Below are 24,317 nucleotides of genomic sequence, written 5' to 3' on the forward strand. Positions count from 1 at the left end.
TGGTTTTCCCCCACATATGGGGTATCAGCTTACTCAGGAGAAATTGCACAACAAATTGCATGGTGCAATTTCTCCTGTTACCATTATGAAAATGCAAAATTGGAGGCTGAAAAACTTTTTTGCTGGAAAAATGTGAAAATGTTATTTTTACGGTTCAATGTTATAAACTTCTGTGAAGCACCTAGGGTTCAATATGCTCACCGCACATGTAGATTAGTTCCCTGAGGGGTGTAGTTTCCAAAGTGGTGTCACTTGTTGGGGGTTTCCACTGTTTCGGCACATCAGGGGCTCCCCAAATGCAACATGGCGTCTACTAATTATTCAAGCAAATTTTACATTAAAAAAGTCAAATGGTGCTCCTTCCCTTCCGAGGCCTGCCTTGTGCCCAAACAGTGGTTTTCCCCCACATATGGGGTATCAGCTTACTCAGGAGAAATTGCACAACAAATTGCATGGTGCAATTTCCTGTTACCCTTAAGAAAATGCATAATTGGAGGCTGAAAAACTTTTTTGTTGGAAAAAATGTGAAAATGTTATTTTTACGGCTCAACGTTATAAACTTCTGTGAAGCACCTGGGGGTTCAAGGTGCTCACCGCACATGTACAGTGGGGAAAAAAATTATTTACTCAGCCACCAATTGTGCAAGTTCTCCCACTTAAAAAGATGAGAGAGGCCTGTAATTGACATCATAGGTAGACCTCAACTATGAGAGACAAAATGAGAAAAGAAATCTTGAAAATCACATTGTCTGATTTGGAAATATTTTTTTTAAAATTTTGGTGGAAAATAAGTATTTGGTCAATTACAAACAAGCAAGATTTCTGGCTCTTACAGACCTGTAACTTCTTCTTTAAGAGGCTCCTCTGTCCTCCACTCATTACCTGTAGTACTGGCACCTGTTGGAACTTGTTAGCAGTATAAAAGACACCTGTCTAGGTAAAAATATAGAAGAAAAAATATTTTTTTTGGTATATCATAACTAGTGATGAGTGAGTATGTTCGGTTAACCCTTTCGGCGAGTATACTCGGGCGAATACCGAGTATCTTCAGCGTACTCGGTGATATGTTTGAATCCCTCCCGTGTGCATGATTTGCGACTGTTTAACAGCTTTAATACATGTGAGGAATGCCTGTTTCAGTACACTCCACAATCATGGGGAAGACTGCTGACTTGACAGATGTCCAGAAGGCATCATTGACACACTCAATAAGGAGGTTAAGCCTCAAAAGGTCATTGCTAAAGAAGCTGGCTGTTCACATAGTGCTGTTTCCAAGCATATTAATGGAATGTTGAGTGGAAGGAAAAAGTGTGGTAGAAAAAGGTGTACAAGCAACCGGGATAACTGCAGCCTTGAAAGGATTGTTAAGAAAAGGTCATTCAAACATTTGGGGGAGATTCACAAGGAGTGGACTATTGCTGGAGTCATTGCTTCAAGAGCCACCACACACAGACGTATCCAGGAGATGGGCTACAAGTGTCACATTCCTTGTGTCAAGCCACTCATGACCAATAGGCAACCCCAGAAACGTCTTACCTGGGCCAAGGAGAAAAAGACTTGGACTGTTGCTCAATGGTCTAAGGTGTTGTTTTAAGATGAAAGTAAACTTTCATTTGGAAATCAAGGTCCCAGAGTCTGGAGGACGAGTGGAGAGCCACACATTCCAAGCTGCCTGAGGTCTAGTGTGAAGTTTCCACAATCAGTGATGGTTTGGGGAGCCATGTCATCTGCTGGTGTAGGTCCACTGTGTTTTATCAAGACCAAAGTCAGCGCAGTTCCCCTCTGCCGACAAGCTTTTTGGAGATGGAAATTTCATTCTCCAGCAGGACTTGGCACCTGTCTATGTAAGGTGCCCCAACGAGGTAGTCATGGGCAAGTTGTGACCCCTGCTCCCTTTGACACTTTACAGACAATTCATGTCCTCCCTCTGATGTGTGGCTGTGCATGTGACATTCTTCACTTACTTCACACCATCCGGTCGTGGCTGTCTCCAGACATTTCTCTTCTGGGACCAGGGCAGTAATAATTTCAGAGGACTCAAAGTTATTAACCATAACTGGAGTTTTACTTGGGGGAACGGAGTAATTACAATATTTACAGTGTGGTAGATTGGATAAGGCCCAACAGGTTCTTGTCTCCCATACAGGTGCTAAAATAATCTTCAGCCCTGGTGCCCTCTTTAGGTGAAGCATCTCTCTGTTTCTATTCCTTATCCTAAGAGATGGTTCCTCACCAGAGACAGTGTGCCCAGATCGTTTATCTCCCTCACGGCTTATCCTGGTGTTCTATTTTCCTCTGCTAACGCAAACTAGAAGTTCCCCTGGTCCTCAATACCTCTGTTGAGTTTCTCCGGCCGGTTAAAGGGACTCCTGCGTGAGGAGATATTCACATTAAGGATTCACTGTCTGAGGGTAGAGAGCCCCCGTCTACCCTAGCAGCCAATTTCCCTGGACGTCCGCACATAAGAGTTCCTGTCACGTCCCTGACAGGGCTTCAACTCACTCAAAAATAACGGCTGCAGCTATTTTTAGCACACCCAGAGGCTCCACCCACTAAGCCATCTGCTTAGCAACTGGCTTGCCTCTTACTGACAACTGTGCCCAGCAGTGGCATATTGTGGCTGATTAAAAGTACTGCAGCCCCACAATTTATTATATCTAACCTCTAGACATGTACAATGTCTATCCCTGTCACTACGTTTCCCCCTTACTCCACTGACTGCGCCACTGAAATTAACCCCGTAACTTGACCTAATAATAGTTCAGAGAGAGCCTAACTATGGGGATATGTAATTCTAACTACTTCAGTCCCAAGGGAAGGTTACATCCTTCCTCACTATTACATCTACACTGCCAAAAGTACCAATAGCTGGTTTAAAAACAACAGTATCACTGTGCTTGATTGGCCAGGAAACTCTCCTGACCTTAACCCTATAGAGAATCTATGGGGCATTGTCAAGAGGAAGGTGAGAAACACCAGACTCAACAATGCAGACGAGCTGAAGGCTGCTATTAAAGCAACCTGGGCTTCCATAACACCTCAGCAGTGCCACAGGCTGATCGCCTCCATGCCACGCCGCATTGATGCAGTAATTGATGCAAAAGGAGCCCCGACCAAGTATTGAGTGCATTTACTGAACATACATTTCAGTAGGCCAACATTTCGGATTTTAAAAACATTTTTCAAGCTGTTGTTATAAAGTATTCTAATTTACTGAGATAATGACTTTTGTTTTTTCATTTGCTGTAAGCCATACTCATCAACATTAACAGAAATAAACCCTTTACATAGATCACTCTGTTTGTAATGACTCTATATAATATATGAGCTTCACTTTTTGTATTGAAGAATTGAAATAAATTAACTTTTTGATGATATTCTAATTTTGTGAGAAGCATAAGGGGTATATAAGGGCTTGTTTTTTGAGGGATGATATGTAATTTTCAATGGTATAATGATAATTTTTTTATGCAGATCATTGGGTAACCTAAGTGACAAGCTGGTTTTACAGTTTGGGTTGTTATAGACACAACAATGCCAAATATGTGTAGTTGGTAATTTTTAAAAAAATTTTTTGATGTAATACTTAAAACCTAGTATTAGGCCCCTTTCACATGTACGTGTCTCTGGTACGTGTGGCATCCGTTTTCTCACGTACAAGCGACGCATATCCACGCGTACCCATTATAACCTATGAGGCTGCTTATATGTTCATGTTTTCACACAGACTGTATGTTTGTGTGACCCACACATGTAGACATGTCTATTTTTTTTCCGGCAGCATGGATGACCGGGCTAATAAAAGTCTATGGGTCCGTGTAAACATGTACAGCATACGGATGACATCTGTGTGACATATGTGCTGCACCTATCGGAAAAGAATGCAGATTAGAAATTACAGATTTGTATGTGTTAAAGATGTGCAAAGATGATTGAAAGATAGAAAGATAGATATCCATGAGATATATCATTTGTGCCTTGCATGTGTAACTTACTGTACATCTTTTAACCTAATAAATAAATAAATGAATGAAAAAAGTGATGTGGGCCCCCCCATTTTTGGTAACTAGCAAAAGTAAAGCAGACAGCTGAGAACTGGCATTATCAGGCTGGGAAGGTCCATGGTTAATTGGGCCCTTCCCTGCCTAAAAATACCAGCCCGCAGCCTTCTCAGAAATGTATCACATACCCGCATTATTAACTCCCAATGTGATCCAATTCTCTCAGATGAGAGAGTCATAGAACACTGTGATGAGAAGATGGAGAACAACATTTCTATATTTTCTCCATTCTGTGAGTTCGTGGAAATCGGACTGCACTGGGTTGTCATCTGAGTGCAGTCCAATGATTTCTACGCACCTGTAGACTACAATGGGCGAGTCTTGTCTGATTTACGTGTCAATTTGCAGTATGCTGTTTTTTTTCTCATGCTGAAATAGTATGACCCCCCCCCCTGATCAGCACTATCCCATTACATACAGTATCATTGATCTGAGTGCTGTCCGATAAAAAAAATTGGATAGCATTCGTCCAATTAATACGGTGGTGTGGGCAAGCCTTTAAAATGAGAGCTGAAAAGTTCAGTGGACTATTTTTAATATAACTTTTTACTAGGCATCAATGCCAAGTGTAATCATTTTTGCAGACATGCAATTGAATATATGTTCGGAACATACATATGGCAATCTTTCCTAAAAATTCTGTCTGCAAAATATGTTTTTTATTCCCAAATCTCTTACTAATATTTATGTAGTAAGTGTCTTGTAGGGGTGTCTTGTAGAATGTGAGGGTCCTCTCTCCTACTGTACCAGTCACTGACTTGTATTGTTTAGGATTATTGTAGTTGTTTTTTTTACAGGTAAAGCGCCATGGAATAAATGGCGCTATAATGATAAATTATAATAATAATAATAATAATGTGTTTATATGCTTACTGATTGCCATCTACTCTAGTTCCTACTAATGTCCTAGACTCCTAATCCTTTTCTGAACCATGTGATGACATTTCAGACTAGCCTGCTCACACAACGTCTCCTCTGTTCACATTGCTTTCTCAATGTAAGTCTCAATTCTCATTGAGGTTTTCATCGACTTACATTGAGACAGCAGCTTCCAGTCCACACATAGAGTGCAGGTGATCCTGCTAGTCTGAATACGGTCGTGTGGTTCAGTGGAAGATTGAGAGATCATTAGGAACCGGAGAAGATGCTGTTCGATAAGTGTTTAAATACAAACAACACTACACTACATACATATTGATAAGGGATTAGGTAATATAATATTTTCTGGCAGTACTATGTAAGAGTGGTGGACTGTACTATCATTTTCTTACCCCTGAAGACACCAATCACTTCATGTGTATAATGTCGTGCATTTTATACATATAATGTGTTATGTGAAATGTGAACTAGGTACTGCAATTTTAGTGTATATTGCGAATAGACTGTAGTATGGTAGTGTACAATATATGGTAGAGATACTGTATCGATTAGGATCTAAGACACAAGATAAAGGACACAGCCTTAGTACATACTGTTATGAGAGAGTAACTGTAGTTAGCTAAGACATAGCATAAGATACAGTTAATGTTTGGTACTAGCCCACAGTGGGAGGGATATGTTAGTAAAAAAGGACTGTTTCCTGTTGGAGACTTAGAAAGGAAAGTACAGTAACCAAGGTCAAGTTAAAGTGCAGTGTGCTGCTAGCTTCAGCAAGACTATATTGTTCATGGCAATGGGATGCCTTGCTAGAATCCCTTGCGGACATTCCTGCAATGTCCAGAGATCAGGGCTTGGAATGGGTACTATGGAGAGTGTTTGCTTATATCTAGTGTTGAGCCACCCCCGTAGTGTTCGAGTTCGGTTCGGTTCGTCGAACACCCGTGTGTTCGCCGAACTGTTCGTCGAACTGTTCGTCGAACACCTTCGAACACCATTAAAACCAATGGCAGGCAAACAAAAACACATAGAAACACATAGAAAACACCTTCAAAGGTGTCCAAAAGCTGACAAACTGCTCAGAAGACATAACCAACACATGGAAAAGTGACAAGTACATATAGTCATGCGAAAATAAAAGAGGTGGAGGAGTAAAAGGAGGGGGAGACACAGATATAGGCATGTCATGCCCTTCTAAAATCCAAAAAGTGAGAAGCCGACACGGCCAGTCCGCTCCTGCCCGTGCCACCTCCGTGTCGCCGGGTTTGTGCCAGAGCCGCGGTGAACCCTGACGGCCAGCCCCCCTCTCCCAATACTGGTGCCTGTCCGCTGGTGGGTCGAGCGAGCCCCCCTGTGGTGGAGGCAGCTCTAAGCTTTTTAATTTAAATTGTCTCTCTAATTTGAATGAATACACTTTAAATCCATTTACAAGGATCTATTGGAGGGCAAGTCTCATGCCAGCAGCCGCGGTAATTCCAGCTCCAGTAGCGTCCACTAAAGCTGCTGCAGTTAAAAAGCTTTTATAAGGATCGAGCTCGGCTGTCCACCGCAAGGCATCCTACTGCCAGTCCCAGCCCCTATGCCTTGGGGTGCCTCCTGATGCTCTTCACTAAGTATCCCATGGTCCCGAAGCATTTCCTTTGAAAAAATTAAGTGTCTAAACTACAGGTGGTGCAGCTTGCTTAACAGCCGGGATAATCCGCTCACTAGCAGACACTGCTACTAGGCACAAAGTATTTCCTGGGCTAGATGCAGTTAAAAATTTGTAATTAGATACTCTCGTTGGATGCTGAGAAAGCATTCCATAGAGTCTCCTGGCACGCCATATATGATTCTCTTAAAAAGCTTGGGGTAGGGGTCTAGGGGACCCTTTTATAGCCAAAATCACGGCCCTGTATCGCAATACGTCACCTAGGCTGAAGATAAATGGAACTGTAGCACCCTGAGGGCTCGGTTGCTACAGACGTATTGCACCTCACCCATAGGTGTGATATCTCACTCTCAGGTAAGGATGGAGTGTGGATCAGGACCCGACACCTGCATGCATTACACCACATTGCCGTGGGGCAGGGCGACCAATATGCCCCTGAGATGGGCACGACAGTCCCTGGCTGGAGTGGGGGGAGGGAACACTGAGGAAGGGGAACCCTGAAGTGCAGGAGCAGGGAGGAAGCAGTTCCTGGGTGCATTGAGAAGGGAGTATAAAAGGTGGGCACCATCTTAGTTCAGTGCAGAGAAGTCTGAGCAGAAGTGGCAGGGAGCAGGGGCTCTGCATGAGCTCTGCTCCGGAGGCGGGCCTAGTAACAGAGGCCCAGGCCTGGAAGAGGGAGAAGGAAGGAAGAGGAGCGGAGAAGGCTCCAGGAACGAGGAATGAAGGGATCCCAGGGGTGCGGACGGGCGAGTCGCCACCGCACGCCCGAATCCACCTGCGTGGAGGGGTCAGGCCAAAGGGGGAGACCGGTCCCCGAACTAGTGGAGGCAGGAAACGACCCTCAGCTAGAAACCGGAGGCTCTGACATTTTATGTGGCGCAGCCCCTCGCTACACCCGCTAGGAAGGCACCACATAGGGTCAGGGAAACTGGCCCCAAGTTTACCAAGAGGAGGCCCGAGGCAGCCGGACAGAAGTGTTGGTAAGAAAGGCCAGACAAAGGACACACAAAGGGGGTCCTGTGAAGTGCTCCAAAGTTATCTGGGAGTTGTCTGAGCCCCTCACCTGGTGAGCACAGTACGACGTGGGCAGCCGTTACCTGCAGACGTGGTCTGGATAATAGGAACTGTGAGTAAAGGCCCTGAACTGCATCACTGACTCCGTGTCGTTACTGCAGCTGCCCTGCACCATCACCCCCATCCTCCGCATACACTGCCCTGAGGCTATACTCCTCCCGTGGGGAGTTATGCTACGCTCTGCTGCACCCACAACACCAGCCTCAGTGGTCTGCCCTGTAGCGGCGGTTCACTCTGACCGCAATCCACGGGTGGCGTAGTCGGACATTTAAACATGAAAACCACATAAATAGTTCCGCCACTGGTTTGACCGCCCTGAGCCACGGAACTGGGTCGCCGCCACGAAGACTACAACCACCAGCATCAACCAAAAAGGGTCCGGCTCCGGGTGTCCCAAGGCCCAGGGGGTGCGTCAGAACATTTTCATCACCTTTCACAATCACCAATGGGACAAGGCAGTGATGTCCTCTGTCCCCTCTCTTATACATCCTAGTGACGGAGCACCTGCTCTCATCAATTCGCCATAACCCCAATATTAGGTGGATTGAGGTGGGAGGCACCGAGTACAAGTGCTCTCTATTTGCTGATGATGTCCTAGTATATATCACTCAATCACATATATCCATCCATGCTGTTATGGCTGAAATAGATCACTTTGTTACATGGTAAAATTTTAAAATCAATGCAGCGAAGTCTGAGGCCCTCGATGTCTCCCTCCCCAAATCCATATAGGATTCCATCCAGTCCAACTTTCCCTTTGCCTGGCCCTCACAGGGTATCAAATACTTAGGAATTCCTATTCATAGAGACCTCTCCCATCTATGTTATCTTAATTTTGGGCCCTTTATTGAACAACTCCATACAGACCACGGTTGGCAAGTTAGAACTGTAAGATTCACTACGTGAACCACTGGTGTTTTGTGGAAAAGCACATGTACACTGCGTTCCAAATTATTATATAAAAAGTGTTTAGGAGTGATAAGGGAAGAATTTGTTTGTTTGTCAGTTAAACTCATTGATGGTGATGTGTGTCAGGGCTCTTTATATCACTGTAAGCAATTGCAGACACCTGTGCTAATTAGTTTGGCAGGTGTGTCCAATGAAAGGCAAGACTACTTAAGAAGGCTCTCTCACATTATTAAGCAGCCTACATTTTCTGCCAAAATGGGAAAGAAAAAGGATGTGTCGGCTGCTGAGAAGCAACAAATTGTGGAGTGTTTAGGTCAAGGCATGACTACAATCAACATTGTGCGATGATCAGGATGAAGTGTCTTGGCAATCAAGAAGTATGTAGCTGATTCACAGTACACACGTGTGCGTGCTGATAAGGGCAAATTGAGGACTCTTTCCTACAGGCAATTACGTCAGGTTGAAAGAGCAGCGGCAAAAAAGCCTTGTCATAGCAGCAGACAAGTTTTTGAAGCTGCTTGTACCTCCAACGTCCCCCGAACAACAAGATGCAGGGTCCTTCAGAGGTTTGCAGCTGTGCATGCGCCATCCTGTCGACCTCCTCTATCCACTTCACACAAGCAGAAACGGCTCCAGTGGGCCAAACATTACATGAAGACTGATTTCAAAACTGTTTTGTTCACGGATGAGTGCCGGGCAGCGCTCGATGGTCCAGATGGATGGAGTGGAGGATGGCTGGTTGATGGACACCCCACGCAAACACGGCTACAGCGCCAACAAGGAGGAGGTGGAGTAATGTTTTGGGCTGGAATCATGGGGAGAGAGATTGTCGGCCCCTTTAGGATCCCTGAAGGCGCTAAAGATGAACTCCATAATGTATGTGGATTTTCTCAAACAGCACTTCCTGCCATGGTTCAAGAAGAAGAACCGTGTATTTCACAGCAAGATCATTTTTCTGCATGATAATGCACCATCTCATGCTGCACATAAAACATCTGCATCTCTGGCTGATATGGGCATAAAAGGGGACAAACTTATGGTGTGACCCCCATGCTCCCCTGACCTCTACCCCATTCAGAACCTTTGGAGCATCATTAAAAGGAGTGTCTATGATGGCGGGAGGCAGTTCACATCTAAGCAACAGCTCTGGGAGGGTATTCTGTCCTCATGCAAAACAATTGAAGCAGAAACCATCCAAAACCTGACAAATTCAATGGACGAGAGAGTTCAGAAGCTCCTTTCGAACAAGGGGTCCTATGTGAAAATGTAACATCACCTAGAATAAAGTTTTGAGTTGAAAACTGTTTGATTTCAGTTTCTAACAACCTGCTAATGCTTATAATTTCAAAAATGACCATTTTTTTGGTCTTTATTAAAATGAAAAGGTTGATCGAAAAGTTTGGGGGATCTAAGAGTGTGGCAACCCAGTAGTCATGATTACTTCGAATTCTGACAATATGAGGGTCATGCTGCAGGTAGTGCAGCAAGAAGGCACTTATGTGCCTTGCGCATCTCGGAGCCCCAAAATTATTTTCCGGGCTAGATGCAGCTAAAAATTATTTTTAACTTTAAATCTGGTGAAGCTTTAGTATAGATGGCCTAATAGGATCAGTGCTGCACACTGCTACAAAGCCCAAATTATTTTCCAGTCAAGATACAGATAAACATGATTAGTAATTTGAAAGCTTAAAACGGTTGGTAGGGTGATTTTAACCAATCATCAAGCTTTTACTCTCCCCAGGATGACACAGGGGTAGAAAAGTCGTTTCGGATCCATGATTTGTTCATCTTTATGAACGTGAGTCTGTCTACATTATCAGTGGAGAGCCGCGTGCGCTTATCTGTCAGCACACCACCAGCAGCGCTGAACACACTTTCAGACAGAACGCTGGCTGCGGGGCATGACAAGATCTCCAAGGCGTAAGTGGCTAGCTCCGGCCATTTATCCAGATTGGAAGCCCAAAAAGAGCAAGGGTCCAGTGACACAGTCGTGGCTTCAATGTTTACTTGGAAATACTCCTGTACCATCGTCTCTAGGCGTTGACTATGTGTCAGACTTCTTGTCTCCTGTGGCCTTGCAAAGGATGGGCTAAAAAAGTGGTGAAATTATTCCGCAAAATTGATGTTACCAGCAGATACTGTGGTTCTGTTACGGTTTCAGTGCTGAACACTTGAAGGTCCCACGGTTGGCAAGTTGGAACTGTGAGATTCACTACGTGCACCACTGGTATTTTGTGGAAAAGCACATGTAAGATTCTGCAACAGTCTCTGCTGATACTCCTGCATGCGTGCATCCCTTTCTATGGCAGGAATAATTTCTGCAAATTTACTTTTGTACCGGGGATCTAACAGTGTGGCAACCCAGTAGTCAGGATTATTTCTAATTCTCACAATTCGAGGGTCATGTTGCAGGTAGTGCAGCAAGAAGGCACTCATGTGTGTTGCGCATCCAGGAGCACCAAGTCCCTGTTGTGTTGGTGGCGAGGTAACAATCATGCTTCCTTCCTCTGTCCTCTGCCCCCAACCTCGCACAACAGAAATGTGATCAAGGTCTCCCTCATCTGATGAGTCTTCCATCAGTTCGTCCTCCACTTCTTCCTGGGCTCCTGCACCTTCCTCACTAGTTTGGCTGCTACCATGCGCCCTGGTAAAACCATCTCCCCCACCCTCACATGCCTGCCGCCTTGGTGCTGCCGACCGTCTGGACCTTGCAGATGTTAGCCCTTCCGCATACAACTCCTCCTCCTCTACTTCCTCCACCTCCTCTTCTGCCACCACCTGACTCCGAATTCTGTTTAACATGTGCTCCAGCATGTAAATCACCGGAATAGTCATGCTGATAATGGCATCGTCAGAACTAAACATCTTCGTCGCCATTTCAAAACTGTGCAGAAGGGTGCATAGGTCCCTGATCTGAGACCACTCCTCCAGCGTGATTTGCCCCACCTCTGAATCTCGTTGGCCCAGGCTATACGTCAGAACGTATTGCACCAGGGCTTGTCGGTGCTGCCACAGTCGCTGCAACATGTGCAGAGTTGAATTCCACCGGGTAGGCACATCGCATTTTAGCCGGTGAAGTGGCAGGCCCAACGACTTCTGTAGAGATGTAAGTCGCTGAGCTGCGGGATGCGAACGGCGGAAGTGAGCACACAGCGACCGTGCCCTCTGCAGAAGGCCATCTAGTCTGGGATAGTGGGCTAAAAATTGCTGGACAACCAGGTTCAACACGTGAGCCATACAAGGCACGTGTGTGACATTGCCCCGGCGAAGGGCCGCACCCAGGTTTGCAGCATTGTCGCACACGGCCTTCCCTGGTTTCAGGTCCAGTGGAGACAACCATTCATGAAATTGGTTCTCCAGAGCTGACCACAACTCCTCAGCTGTGTGACTCACATTTCCCAGACATTTCAATGTAAAAACCGCCTGATGACGTTGAGCCCTACTGCCAGCATAGTAAGGAGGTGTGCAGGATCCCTTCTGCGCAGTTAGAAAGCTTGTGGCATGACCAGACAGGCTTTGGGTGCAGGTGGAAGACCGAGAGGAGGTTGAGGAGGCAGAAGCAGTGGAGGAACTTTGACATAAAGAGGATTGACGCACAACTCGTGGGGACGGCAAGACTTGGACAGCAGCCCCTTGTCCTGCTGTCACCATAGTTACCCAGTGCCCAGTCAGCGACATGTAACGCCCCTGTCCATGCCTACTCGTCCAAGTGTCTGTGGTGAAATGCACCCTGTCACACACAGAGTTTCTCAAAGAAGCGGTGATGTTGTGTGCGACATGCTGGTGGAGCGCAGGCACACCTTTCTTTGAGAAGTAGTGCCGACTGGGCATCTGGTACTGGGGCACTGCGACGGACATAAGGTCTCGAAAATCCTCTGTGTCCACCAGGCGGAAAGGCAGCATTTCTGTAGCCAAGAGCTTGCAGATGTTGAAATTCAACCTCTTAGCTTTCTCATGGCTAGGAGGTAATGGTCTTTTACTTGTCCACATCTGAGGGACCGAGGGCTGGCTATTGTGCTTAGACGGGGTTGATAAGGGTGTCCCCGGCAAACTGCCGGTCTGTGAGGAAGATGCAGGCGGACATGTTAGGTTGCCTTGATCCAAAGGTGGTGCTATCGATGTCGGACAGCGCTCAACACCAGCTTGTGTTACCACCTCCAAAGAAAATGATGACCTGCCAATCACGCTGGCTGTTGCGGGTAAAGAGGTGGCAGGTCTGCGCCCCAAAACAGGTGTGACTGCTGTCCCCCCAGTCACAGAGGATGAAGAGGCCGCGGATGCACAAGATATGGAAGACGGTGATTGGCCCGGCCGGCTAGGCCGCATTGTAGCACACTGAGCTTCCCACTGCAACTTATGCTTCATGTCCATGTGCCGGTTCATGCATGAAGTACTCAAACTATGTATTTTTTGGCCTCTACTTAGCTTTTGCTGACAAATGTTACAGATAACATGAGTTGGGTCATCTTTATCGATCTGAAAAAATGCCCAGGCTATGCAAGGCTTAGCACCCATGTGACCTGAAGAGCCACCACGACTTGTGGTGAGAGGCAGAGTTGTGTTTGAGGATGCAGTTGTTGACGTGCTTCCAGTACTACGTCTCTGTCCAGGAAGGCGCAACCTGACCTCGTCGTCACTAGCATCTTCCTCCACCTCCTCTGCTGACCTCATCTCTTGGCTGACTGTGGGTTGACAGTAAGTGGGATCTCCGACCTCATCATCATCACCCTGTGCGTTATCACACCCGTCGTCCTCAGAGCCAACCTGTTCCTGCCCTGACAAAAAACTAAAGTTGTCGCTCCAATCAGGTATTTGAGTCTTATCATCGTCTTCCTCATTGTCTCCATCAACAGGAGTTACAGTTTGGGAATGAGGGTCTACATTATGGTCAGAACCTTCTGCTTCTGGTCCTGGATCCGACTCATAAAGATTCTGGTCATCAGTGCAGATCATTTCCTCGTCTGGATTCACAGAAGCGCTGGAGTCGACCTCTGATTCCCAGGCTATAGTATGAGTAAACAGCTCTGCAGACTCAACCATCTGTTCTACCTCATACTCAGACGGGCAGCTGGAGATTTGGGAGCTGTGAGGAAGCAAGTGCGATTTGGGTGACACCTTTCAGGACTGGAGTATTTGTGATGTTGAAGTTGATGTGGAGGAGAGCCCACTTAAAGGAGCACTTGATATCCGTTGAAGCACCTGCTGTTTTTGTGCCTCATCTGGAATTTGTAGCGATTGGCGTGGCCGTAAGAAAGGGATCTTATCACATTGTCCGCTAAAAGAAGTAGACATTTTAGTTTGGCTGGAAGATGGTCTTTCTTCTGCAGATGTTACTGTTGCTTTAACACCTACCCCACGGACACAACCTTTTTTCCCCTTCCCAACACGCCTATTCCCCTTTCCACCAGCAGCAGGCCTTTTTCCACTCATTTTGGTGGTTCACTAATTCACAACTCTGGAGTTGTTTGCACAAAAAAACAATGGATGGGAACCGAGCAGAGCTGAGTGGCCAAACTGTGGTATTAGGCCAAAACTATTGGCTGGGTTAGATGCAGAAAAAAATTATTTTGAATTTGCAACCTGATGGAGGTCAGTATAGATGGACTAATACAAATAGTCCCACACACTGCTAGAAGCCCAAATATTTTTTCAGAGGTACTGTAGATGCAGATAAAAATTATTTTTAATTTGCAACCTGATGGAGGTCAGTATAGATGGACTAATAGACCAAGTCCCACACACTGCTAGAAGCCCAAATATTTTTTCAGAGCTAGATGCAGAAAAAAATTATTTTTAATTTGCAACCTGATGGAGGTCAGTATAGATGGACTAATAGACCAAGTCCCACACACCGCTAGAAGCCCAAATATTTTTTCAGAGCTAGATGCAGAAAAAAATTATATTCAATTTGCAACCTGCTGGAGGTCAGTACAGAAGGACTAATAGAACAAGTCCCACACACTGCTAGAAGCCCAAATATTTTTTCAGAGCTAAATGAAGAAAAAAATTATTTTTAATTTGCAACCTGATGGAGGTCAGTATAGATGGACTAATAGACCAAGTCCCACACACCGCTAGAAGCCCAAATATTTTTTCAGATCTAGATGCAGAAAAAAATTATTTTTAATTTGCAACCTGATGGAGGTCAGTATAGATGGACTAATAGACCAAGTCCCACACACTGCTAGAAGCCCAAATATTTTTTCAGAGCTAGATGCAGAAAAAAATTATTTTTAATTTGCAACCTGATGGAGGTCAGTATAGATGGACTAATAGACCAAGTCCCACACACCGCTAGAAGCCCAAATATTTTTTCAGAGCTAGATGCAGAAAAAAATTATATTCAGTTTGCAACCTGATGGAGGTCAGTATAGATGGACTAATAGAATGATGCTATGCCCAAAAGATTTTACTTCACTAGGTGCAGTAAAAAAATTGGTATTCTATACACAGGTGTTATATCTTGCAACACAGATAGGCTACTCCACTGACTAACACACTCTGCAATAGGCCAAAAAGGATTAGCTTTGCTAGATTCAGCCAAATGCTGTGAAAAAAACTTGCACAGCACTGGCACAGACCTGCCTGGCAAAAACTGATAGGAACTGATGTAACCTAGTCCTGAAAAGGACTCCAATTACAATTAGTCTTTACTCCCACAACCTATCTATTTAAGAGCACAGACCTCCCTGATAAAAGTCGTAGGAAATGCTGTAACCTAGTCCTTAAAAAGACTGAAATCACAACTATTCCCTACTCCCAAGCTATCTGTATATTTGTGCGAAAATTGGCTTGAAATTAACAAGGTATAGCGCACACAGCAACAGCGGTGCCGTCTAACATGCAGCTGCAGCAGTGAGAAAATGGTGGCGACGGGGAAAATGGCTTGGTCTTATAGGGCAAGGACATGTGACATACACTGCCAATGACACATGCCCTTGCTTGTGTGAAAAAAAGCACTTCGCTCCGTGTGTGCGCTGCTGATAGGCTGACAGATTGCACCTCCCCACTGCAAATGCGGGAAAGAGAAAAGAAAATGGAGATCTTCATTGTTCCTGCAGAGATCCATCCCCTGCCCCTCCCCCCACCCCGCTGTACACTCAAACTGCGTATTAACATTAATTTTCATCATTACTGAGAAAAAATCCAGTTATGATTTTGGTGCACGAACAGTTATCGAACATAACCTCGAACAGCCGAATTTTTCTCAAATTGTTCGTGTTCGCCGAACGGCTCGAACACCGCCCAAAACAGCTCGAATTTGAGATTGGCGAACAGTTCGAGTAGAACAACGCTCATCTCTACTTATATCTTATACATTTGCTTTTTTGTTTTTATTGGCTAATCCCATTAATGGCAGTATTATAACCAATAACAAGAAAAGGGAAATTTTATTTTATTGCACTAACATTTTGCTAATAAATAAATCTTAAATTGGTGGTTTATTGAACACTACTGAAAGTTTTTACTCTCCTTTACATTTGATTACATAACTAATGTCTGATAAAATATGATGTGTTCTGTTTTCAGCATTCTGACTCCAACTGCAACTTAAAGAAGCGAGTCAACTCAATGGTCTCTCAAGGAAATGTGTCAACTGAAGACAACCTACCATCGTACGGGGCATCCTACTGTTCACAACTAGAAGCTCCACCTGCAGATCTTTCACAGCTAGGAATGTCTACAAACCCTTTAAATGGAACTAGCAAAATAGACCAATATGCAAGAATACTATTCCCTGTGGCATTTGCAGCATTTAATTTAGTCTATTGGGTTGTTTATCTTTCGAAAGACACAATGGAGATAAATAGCAGTGTTTAAGAAAATAAAAGGTAAGCAACTGCAAAAGTACATTTAATTCTATGAAGTTAACACTAGCATTACATTTGTTTTTCTTCATTTATATACCCAAATGGCTAAAATCACATTTCTGAAGATTATACGAAATAAAGCAAAACGTAATTTGTCATTCAAATGCCCAGTGAGTCAAACTTTTAGAAGTTTTGACAACTCAATTCTAACCATCTAGCTCACTGCATAATCAGACCACAAGGGAATCTGGAGTTTTAAGGGATGTGTGGTCTTCTGGTGAAAGTGTGAAAACTTCTCAATCCACAAAGTGTTCACACTGCACCCTTTCAGAATTCCCTAGTGTTGGGGGTGAAAGTGGGTGGGCACATGACTCTTAGTATGCGATTTGCATATTTCCAACCACATTCCTACTAGACATTTTTGGCTTCACTCAATTCACTTATATTGAGCAAGGCCAAACACATCTATTCGTCAAGTTACTTCAGGGATACAAATCACATACTTGTGGCACGTGACCACCTGCTTTTGCCAGCAACACTGAATAATCCTGACAACAAGTGATGAGATGAGCTCGCTGTAAGGATTCAGAAGTCTGTAGTCTCTTTGAGTGACTGCAGACTTTTATCAGAAGACTGATTAACGCTTTAATTGTAACCTTAGTATTGAGTTACAGCAGTAAACATTGACGATAGTAAACAAAGACACGAAACACAACACAGGCAATACAGCATTACAGTTAAATAGCAGAATTAATACAAATAATAGAAATAAAGGTTAGCAATATAGGATACCAGCAATTAGGATAGATGCTCCCAAATCCAAATTCGAAAACACAGACATTGCAGAGTTTGGACGCAAATAGCAGAGATGAGTTTCCTACATGAACTGTAGTCAAGACGTTAGGCCGTACAGCATTTGAATAAAAAATAAGGTAAAGTAGCAGTAGGTACCGGTGAACCTAGTTGGCAGTAGCAACATCAGATTCAGGATGCAGGTTCACAGATTTATAGTTTTATACCCAAAGGCCCTTTTCCTTCAATCCATAAGACTTAAGGGTAGTTACAAAATGCAAAGTGAAGCTGGGTCATTGGTAAACTGCGTGGTCTCAGGAGACCCATATTCAAGGTTTAGGATACAACCATGGTTATCTCGGTCAAGGGTGGACAGTGTTAAATTTGTAGCATGCAGCAGCAGGATCTCAGTAGCTTCACATTCAGGACATCGAGATTACAGCGTTCTGGATACAGGGGTTCTAGGTTCACATTAGGCAGGAAATTTGGCATACATGTTCTGAACTGGATAAAGAAGTCAAGTTAAATACAAAGTTCTCAGGATACAGGGTGCTTGTCCTGCAATGGATACAGGCTTAACATCTAGAATAGTTGTGGATCAAAGAACAAGGTTAACTCAATACACCTGTTCACATAAGTGATTGTGCGCTGATCAACTGTTATTACCTTAGTAATTAGTTATAAACTCCATATTAAAGAAAAGTCTATTGGTTAACCCACTACACGGGAAACTAACTGAAATATTGTGGAGATATAAGAGGAAATGATCAAAGCACTTGACTTCCCTACAGTGTCCACAAACACCATCCTATATTGCATCATATAAATTTGTTAGAAACCTGAAATAATGTGTTAAATTCACCTCAAGCACAGTTATCCATTGATTTTCAATAAACAATAATTTGAACATTATTTATTATTTTAAGTCCATAAAATATACAATGTTTAGTAAATTTGTGAAGAAAGAGGAATGAAATACTAATTGAGGCTTAAAGCGCACCTGTCAGCAGGATTGTGCTTAGTAAACTACATACACTGTCAGGTGGGCGACATTACACTGAGTAAAATGATACCTTTAGTGATGAAATCCGTCCAGTGGTTCTTCTGGAATCTTTATTTTCGGTCCTGCTATAATGATATGCATGTGCTCTGGTGCTCTCATTATATATTCATGTACTCCTATCTGTGCCTTCTGACAGGTCACTGTGCTTTCAGTGACCTGCCTACTGTTTTAAATATTGCCTGTGTAATTTCTGTTCAAAACTGAAAATTTACATTCCACAATATTGCCGCCGTGGCCCACTCATGCGCAGTAGCATCTTTTGGTTGCCGAGAGATGCTACTGCGCACAAGCGGGCGCAATTTTGCTTCAGGAAAAATAATTTGGATGCAGCAATATGGCACCAGTCATGTGCAGTAGCATCTCTCGACAATCGAGAAATGCTACTGCGCAAGTGCAGGCAGCGGGGGACATATTGCTGCAGACAAATTTATTTTTCCTCCAGCAAAATGGTGCCTGCGCATGCGCAGTAACATCTATCGCTTGCTGATGATACTGCGCATGCGCCAACACCATTTTGATAGAGGAAAAAGAAATTTGCCTGCAGCAATAAGGCCCCTGCTGCCCGCGCTTGTGCAATAGCATTTCTCGATCGCCAAGAGATGCTACTGCGCATGCATGGCATCATATCGCTGCAGCCAAATTATTTTTCCTGAAGCAAAATGGCGCCCACACGTGCGCAGTAGCATCTCTCGGAAAACAAAAGACCCTACTGCGCATGTGCGGGTTGCAGCAGCCATATTGGGGGATGTAAATTTTCAGTTTTGATTAGAAATTACACAGGCAATATTTAAAACAGTAGGCAGGTCACTGAAAGCACAGTGACCTGTCAGAAGGCACAGATAGGAATACCTGAATACATAATGAGAACACCAGAGCACATGCATATGATTATGGCAGAACTGAAAATAAAGATTACAGAAGAACCACTGGACGGATTTCATCATCAAAGGTATCATTTTACTCAGTGTAATGGTGCCCACCTGACAGTTTATGTAGTTTACTAAGCACAATCCTGCTGACAGGTGCGCTTAAAACATTTACACCGATGTGAAATGACCTTATTATTTTATAAACTTACAGTATAGCTCCCATGAAGTGCCTGAATGAAACTGAGTAGGTGGTAACTCGAGCTTAACACATCAGTTGTAAACAAATTGAATTTCATTAGAATTTCCCAAAATTCATGTGTTCTAGGAAAATAGAAATTTGGGGAATTCAATTCATGCGAATCCAGGAAAAAGATTAGAAACAATTAGTTATCATACTCCACTAGCCCCTCACCTGTTTTGGCTACTGTAGCTCCCCAACATTACTCAACTGGATTCCTAAAACACTCGCTTTGCTCAGTCGCTTAGTCTCCTCTTCACTCTTTTCCAGTTCTTCTGCTTTTGGTTAGGCATCGATGCACATTCTGGGGTCCTGACATCACAACATGTTTTGCCCCACACAGTCATGTGAGACGGCTCATGGAGTGACATAATAACTTGTGTTGAGGCCTAGCTGGCATTGAAAGTGCCTGCGAAGAGTGAAAAGGAGACCAAAGCCGCAGAGGCGTGGCTGCCTTAAGAAGTCAACTGAGGGAGCTGGGGCAGTGTAGACTGGTTAAGGACAAGCTGAGTATCATAATTTAATGTCTTTTAAACCCTTCCCAGCTCATCTATTTATTATGCTTTGGGAACTGGAGACCTCAGACCATAAAATATATCATTTTTTAGCAGCCATCGGGGCTCAATCAAATACAAATTGATATTTATATTTTATTTCATGTAGAAAGGACATTTGTATTCATATTTAATAAATGTTGTTAAAGCATTAAATTATGTTACATTTATATTAATTTTCAATGCAGCATGACATAAATACTAGAAGTATTATTAAGATAAGGCTGCATTTACATCTGTATTTATGTTTTGCTTTTTTAGGTTAAAGGGAGTGTATCACCTCAAAAAACACTATTTAGCTGCAGATATAGGGTTAATCGGCAGGCAAATAGCATTAGAAGTCTGCCTGGCTGCCTTACTGAAAGTGCAGTTGCCGGAGAAAATTAACTTATTTTTACCCTGAAGGCACTGGCTTTCAGCCATGCATGAAGTGGCTACAATCATCACTCACAGCATTGCTCTCTATATTCTGAGCAACAGCAGTAAGCAAACCCTGACACTATGATTGACAGGTGGCTCAGTAACAAGTATGTGCAGAGTGAGTTGTCTATCAGAATGCTATGAATGGTGGTTGTAGCTACAGTACTCTGTGAACTCCCCTATAACTGAAAGCCAGCGGCTCCTGGGAGAAAGCAAGTTAATTTTCTGCTGTTAGCCACAACTTCAGTAAGCTGGCCGAGCAGCATTGTAACACTATTTACATATAAATTAACCATACATCTGCAGGTGAATAGTGTTTTCCGAGGTGACAGGTTCCCATTAAAAGGTAGAGTATTAGCTGCTCACTCTATTCCCACATAGTAGAAACTAATGTAACATACATAGCTCAAAATGGCACTGGGTCAGATTTTTTGGATGGCACAGAAAACTCTGTGCTCTGCCTGCACTGGTATTTTATTTTCTGTTTATAAGTTAACTATATGTTTGTTATCTTTGAAAGACAATCAGTGTATGATTGGTGGAAGTTCAATCCCTTGAATAAGCCCAATTTGTGCAGTGAAGTGGTACATCAATGTACTGCACATAACAGTGTGGCTGTACCTACAATAACTCAAAATCTCTTTATGGAATTATTTCAAAAGAATTTCAAAAGAAAATTTTATCTGTACATAAGTTTTTGCATTTTTCCTGCAATTTGTAATCTACACTAAGTGAAGCAATAATGTATACATAATTAACGGTGGTTCAGAATTTTGAGTTTGCCTTAAAAATATGCACAATTGTTCTGTTTTTTATTTCTTTGCATTTAGAATGGAAAACTATTGCTATTCTGTCACCACTATTTGTTATGAGAATTGTAATAATCCTAATAAATTATTTACTAAACTTTAATCTTGCTAATGAATAATTTTCTGTTAAAAAATAATTTAGGAAATTACATATTTTTTTTGTACCTTAGCAAATAGGATATGCACTTTCATTTTATTACATATATAAGACATTAGTTTTTTGAAAAGTCTAAACAAAAACTACATTTGGGAACACAAACTTCCAAACAAGTTTTTTGTGCCACACAACCTTTTAAAGTTGCCATAAAGAATTTGCGGTTTCACCATTTCTCACACTGATGAGGCATCAGAGAGCATCCTGCATTGCCATACAAGCCTCCCATAATATTCTGTAGCTATTAAAGTTTATGGATTATCATACCTTGTACAGTGGGGGTTATTACCTGAGCCATCTGAAAACACCATTTTCATTGGAGCACAGTTTGCACGGCGGAGTTGTTTTTCATCTCCAGAGTCATTAGGTAAGTGTCTCTATTTTGCAGAGTGTAAGCTCCTATGGTTAGTTGGGTCTATTCTATCTATCTATCCTGTAGAGTATAAGCTGGTATGGTCAGTGGGTTCCTCACTCTCTATCTCACATGAAGAGTATAAGCAAGCTTCTCTTTCTCTCTCTCTTTCTTTCTCTCTCCTATAAAGTGTAAGCTCTTATGGTCTGTAGTGTCCCCTCTCTCTCTTTCTCTTTTCTGTAGAGTGTAAACTCTTATAGTCAGCGGGGTTCCCTCTCTAATTTAGAGTGTAAGCTCTTATAGTCAGCGAGGTTCCCTCTCTCTTCTGTAGAGTGTAAGCTGTTATAGTCAGTGGGGTCCCTCTCTCTACTGTAGAGTCTAAGCTCTTATGGTCAGCAGGTTCCTCTCTCTCTCTTCTGAAGAGTGTAAGCTCTTATGGTCAGCAGCGTCCTCTCTCTCCTGTAGAGTTCAAGCTACTATGGTCAGCAGGGTCCTCTCTCTTGTCTAGAGTCTAAGATTTTATGGTCAGCAGGTTCCTCTCTCTCTCTTCTGAAGAGTGTAAGCTCTTATGGTCAGCAGCGTCCTCTCTCTCCTGTAGAGTTCAAGCTACTATGGTCAGCAGGGTCCTCTCTCTTGTCTAGAGTCTAAGATTTTATGGTCAGCGGGGTTCCCGCTCTCTTCTGTGAAGTGTAAGCTCTTATGGTAAGCAGGATCCTGTGTCTCTCTCCTGTAGTGTGTAAGCTCTTATGGTCAGTGGGGTCCTCTTTTTCTTTCTTCTGTAGAGTATTAGCTCTTATGGTCAGCAGGGTCCTCTGTCTCTTTTTTGTAAAGTGTAAACTCTTATGGTCAGCAGGGTCCTCTGTCTCTCTTCTGTAGAGTGTAAGCTCTTATGGTCAGCAGGGTCCTCTCTATCTCTTCTGTAGAGTGTAAGGTCTTATGGTCAGCAGCATCCTCTCTCTTCTGTAGAGTGTATGCTCTTATGGTCAGCAGGGTTCTCTATCTCTCTCTCTTTTGTAGAGTGTAAGCTCTTATGGTCAGCAGGGTCATCCCTCTTCTGTAGAGTGTATGCTCTTATGGTCAGCAGGGTTCTCTATCTCTCTCTTCTGTAGAGTGTAAGCTCTTATGGTCAGCAGCGTCGTCCCTCTTCTGTAGAGTGTATGCTCTTATGGTCAGCAGGGTTCTCTATCTCTCTCTCTTTTGTAGAGTGTAAGCTCTTATGGTCAGCAGGGTCATCCCTCTTCTGTAGAGTGTATGCTCTTATGGTCAGCAGGGTTCTCTATCTCTCTCTTCTGTAGAGTGTAAGCTCTTATGGTCGGCAGGGTCGTCCCTCTTCTGTAGAGTGTATGCTCTTATGGTCAGCAGGGTTCTCTATCTCTCTCTCTCTTCTGTAGAGTGTAAGCTCTTATGGTCAGCAGCGTCGTCCCTCTTCTGTAGAGTGTATGCTCTTATGGTCAGCAGGGTCATCCCTCTTCTGTAGAGTGTATGCTCTTATGGTCAGCAGGGTTCTCTATCTCTCTCTTCTGTAGAGTGTAAGCTCTTATGGTCGGCAGGGTCGTCCCTCTTCTGTAGAGTGTATGCTCTTATGGTCAGCAGGGTTCTCTATCTCTCTCTCTCTTCTGTAGAGTGTAAGCTCTTATGGTCAGCAGCGTCGTCCCTCTTCTGTAGAGTGTATGCTCTTATGGTCAGCAGGGTTCTCTATCTCTCTCTCTTCTGTAGAGTGTAAACTCTTAATGTTATCAGGGTCATCTCTTTTCTCTCTCCAACATGTATTTTGCAAGGAATTACAAGCTTTCCTGCATTGAGATTCACATAAATTGAATCACAATGAATCAATTTTTGTGGGGAGAATTAGGCAAAATCAAGGGAATTCAAATTTTAAAATATCCGCTCGTTTATTGCTATTAGTTTCGAAGGGGCAAAAAAACCTGAAGATTTTGTGTCATAGATAGTATCTTGCTAATTATAAAAAAATGTTAAAATTAATTTCAATATAAGCAATATATTTGACTTAAGATTACATTTTAAAAATACAGCTACATTAATCATAAATCTATGTCTGATTAAGAGCAAATATCAATGTGTTTCCCTTGTCACCCATTTTCCCTTTTGTACTTTTTCTCTGTCTATTTTGCACGCTCTAATAAATTATTATAGCTGCTGTACAAAGACTTAATAGTGAAACATATATGTGTATCCATTTATATTTGCTGAATGTGCTCTTTTCTGTTCAGTTGATGGATGGTTTCCCAGAGGAAAATCTTTATTTTTTGTGTATATCTGCAGAGCAAACTAGGGTCAACTTTTAACAAATAGGGGCAGAAATCAACAAGGGAATTCTATATAAATAGACCTGCAAACTATATAAGATTAGAGACCTACCGTTCAGATGTGTTTGAAGTTCTGTTCTGTTATTTTCTTCTAAATTTTTGCTTTCTGCTAACTAAAGTGACCTAACTATTGCATACAATTATATGTTGTATACTAACAACATATAATTGCTTTATAATTTGAAACAAAACAACACAGTATATACAGTAGCAACAAAAAATTTAGCATTTTTTTTTAAAGTGTGATTCCTTCTGTTTGTTGTTTGTGATGCCATTTCCCTGGTGATGAATTGAAACTGCATGAAGTTGTCATCATGCAAGACTTTAATTTTAACAAAAATGCTTTTTGACATAGGT

The 24,317-nt window shown here is 43.0% G+C and overlaps 1 protein-coding gene across 1 annotated transcript in view; it reads left to right on the top strand.

Annotated features, from left to right (window-relative positions):
* The window catches only part of GABRA6 (gamma-aminobutyric acid type A receptor subunit alpha6), a 55,987-nt gene extending 37,771 nt beyond the window's left edge, over positions 1-18,216 (top strand). Inside the window, exon 9 of the mRNA XM_073649522.1 lies at positions 16,102-18,216. Within this exon, the coding sequence (XP_073505623.1) occupies positions 16,102-16,392 (291 nt within the window). The 3' untranslated portion in view covers positions 16,393-18,216. The remainder of the gene's footprint in view (positions 1-16,101) is intronic.
* Positions 18,217-24,317: the final 6,101 nt, after the last annotated feature.

Source organism: Phyllobates terribilis, unplaced genomic scaffold, assembly GCF_046119375.1.
Source record: "Phyllobates terribilis strain yellow unplaced genomic scaffold, ASM4611937v1 Scaffold_10__3_contigs__length_209671492, whole genome shotgun sequence".
NCBI classification, from domain to species: Eukaryota; Metazoa; Chordata; class Amphibia; order Anura; family Dendrobatidae; genus Phyllobates; species Phyllobates terribilis.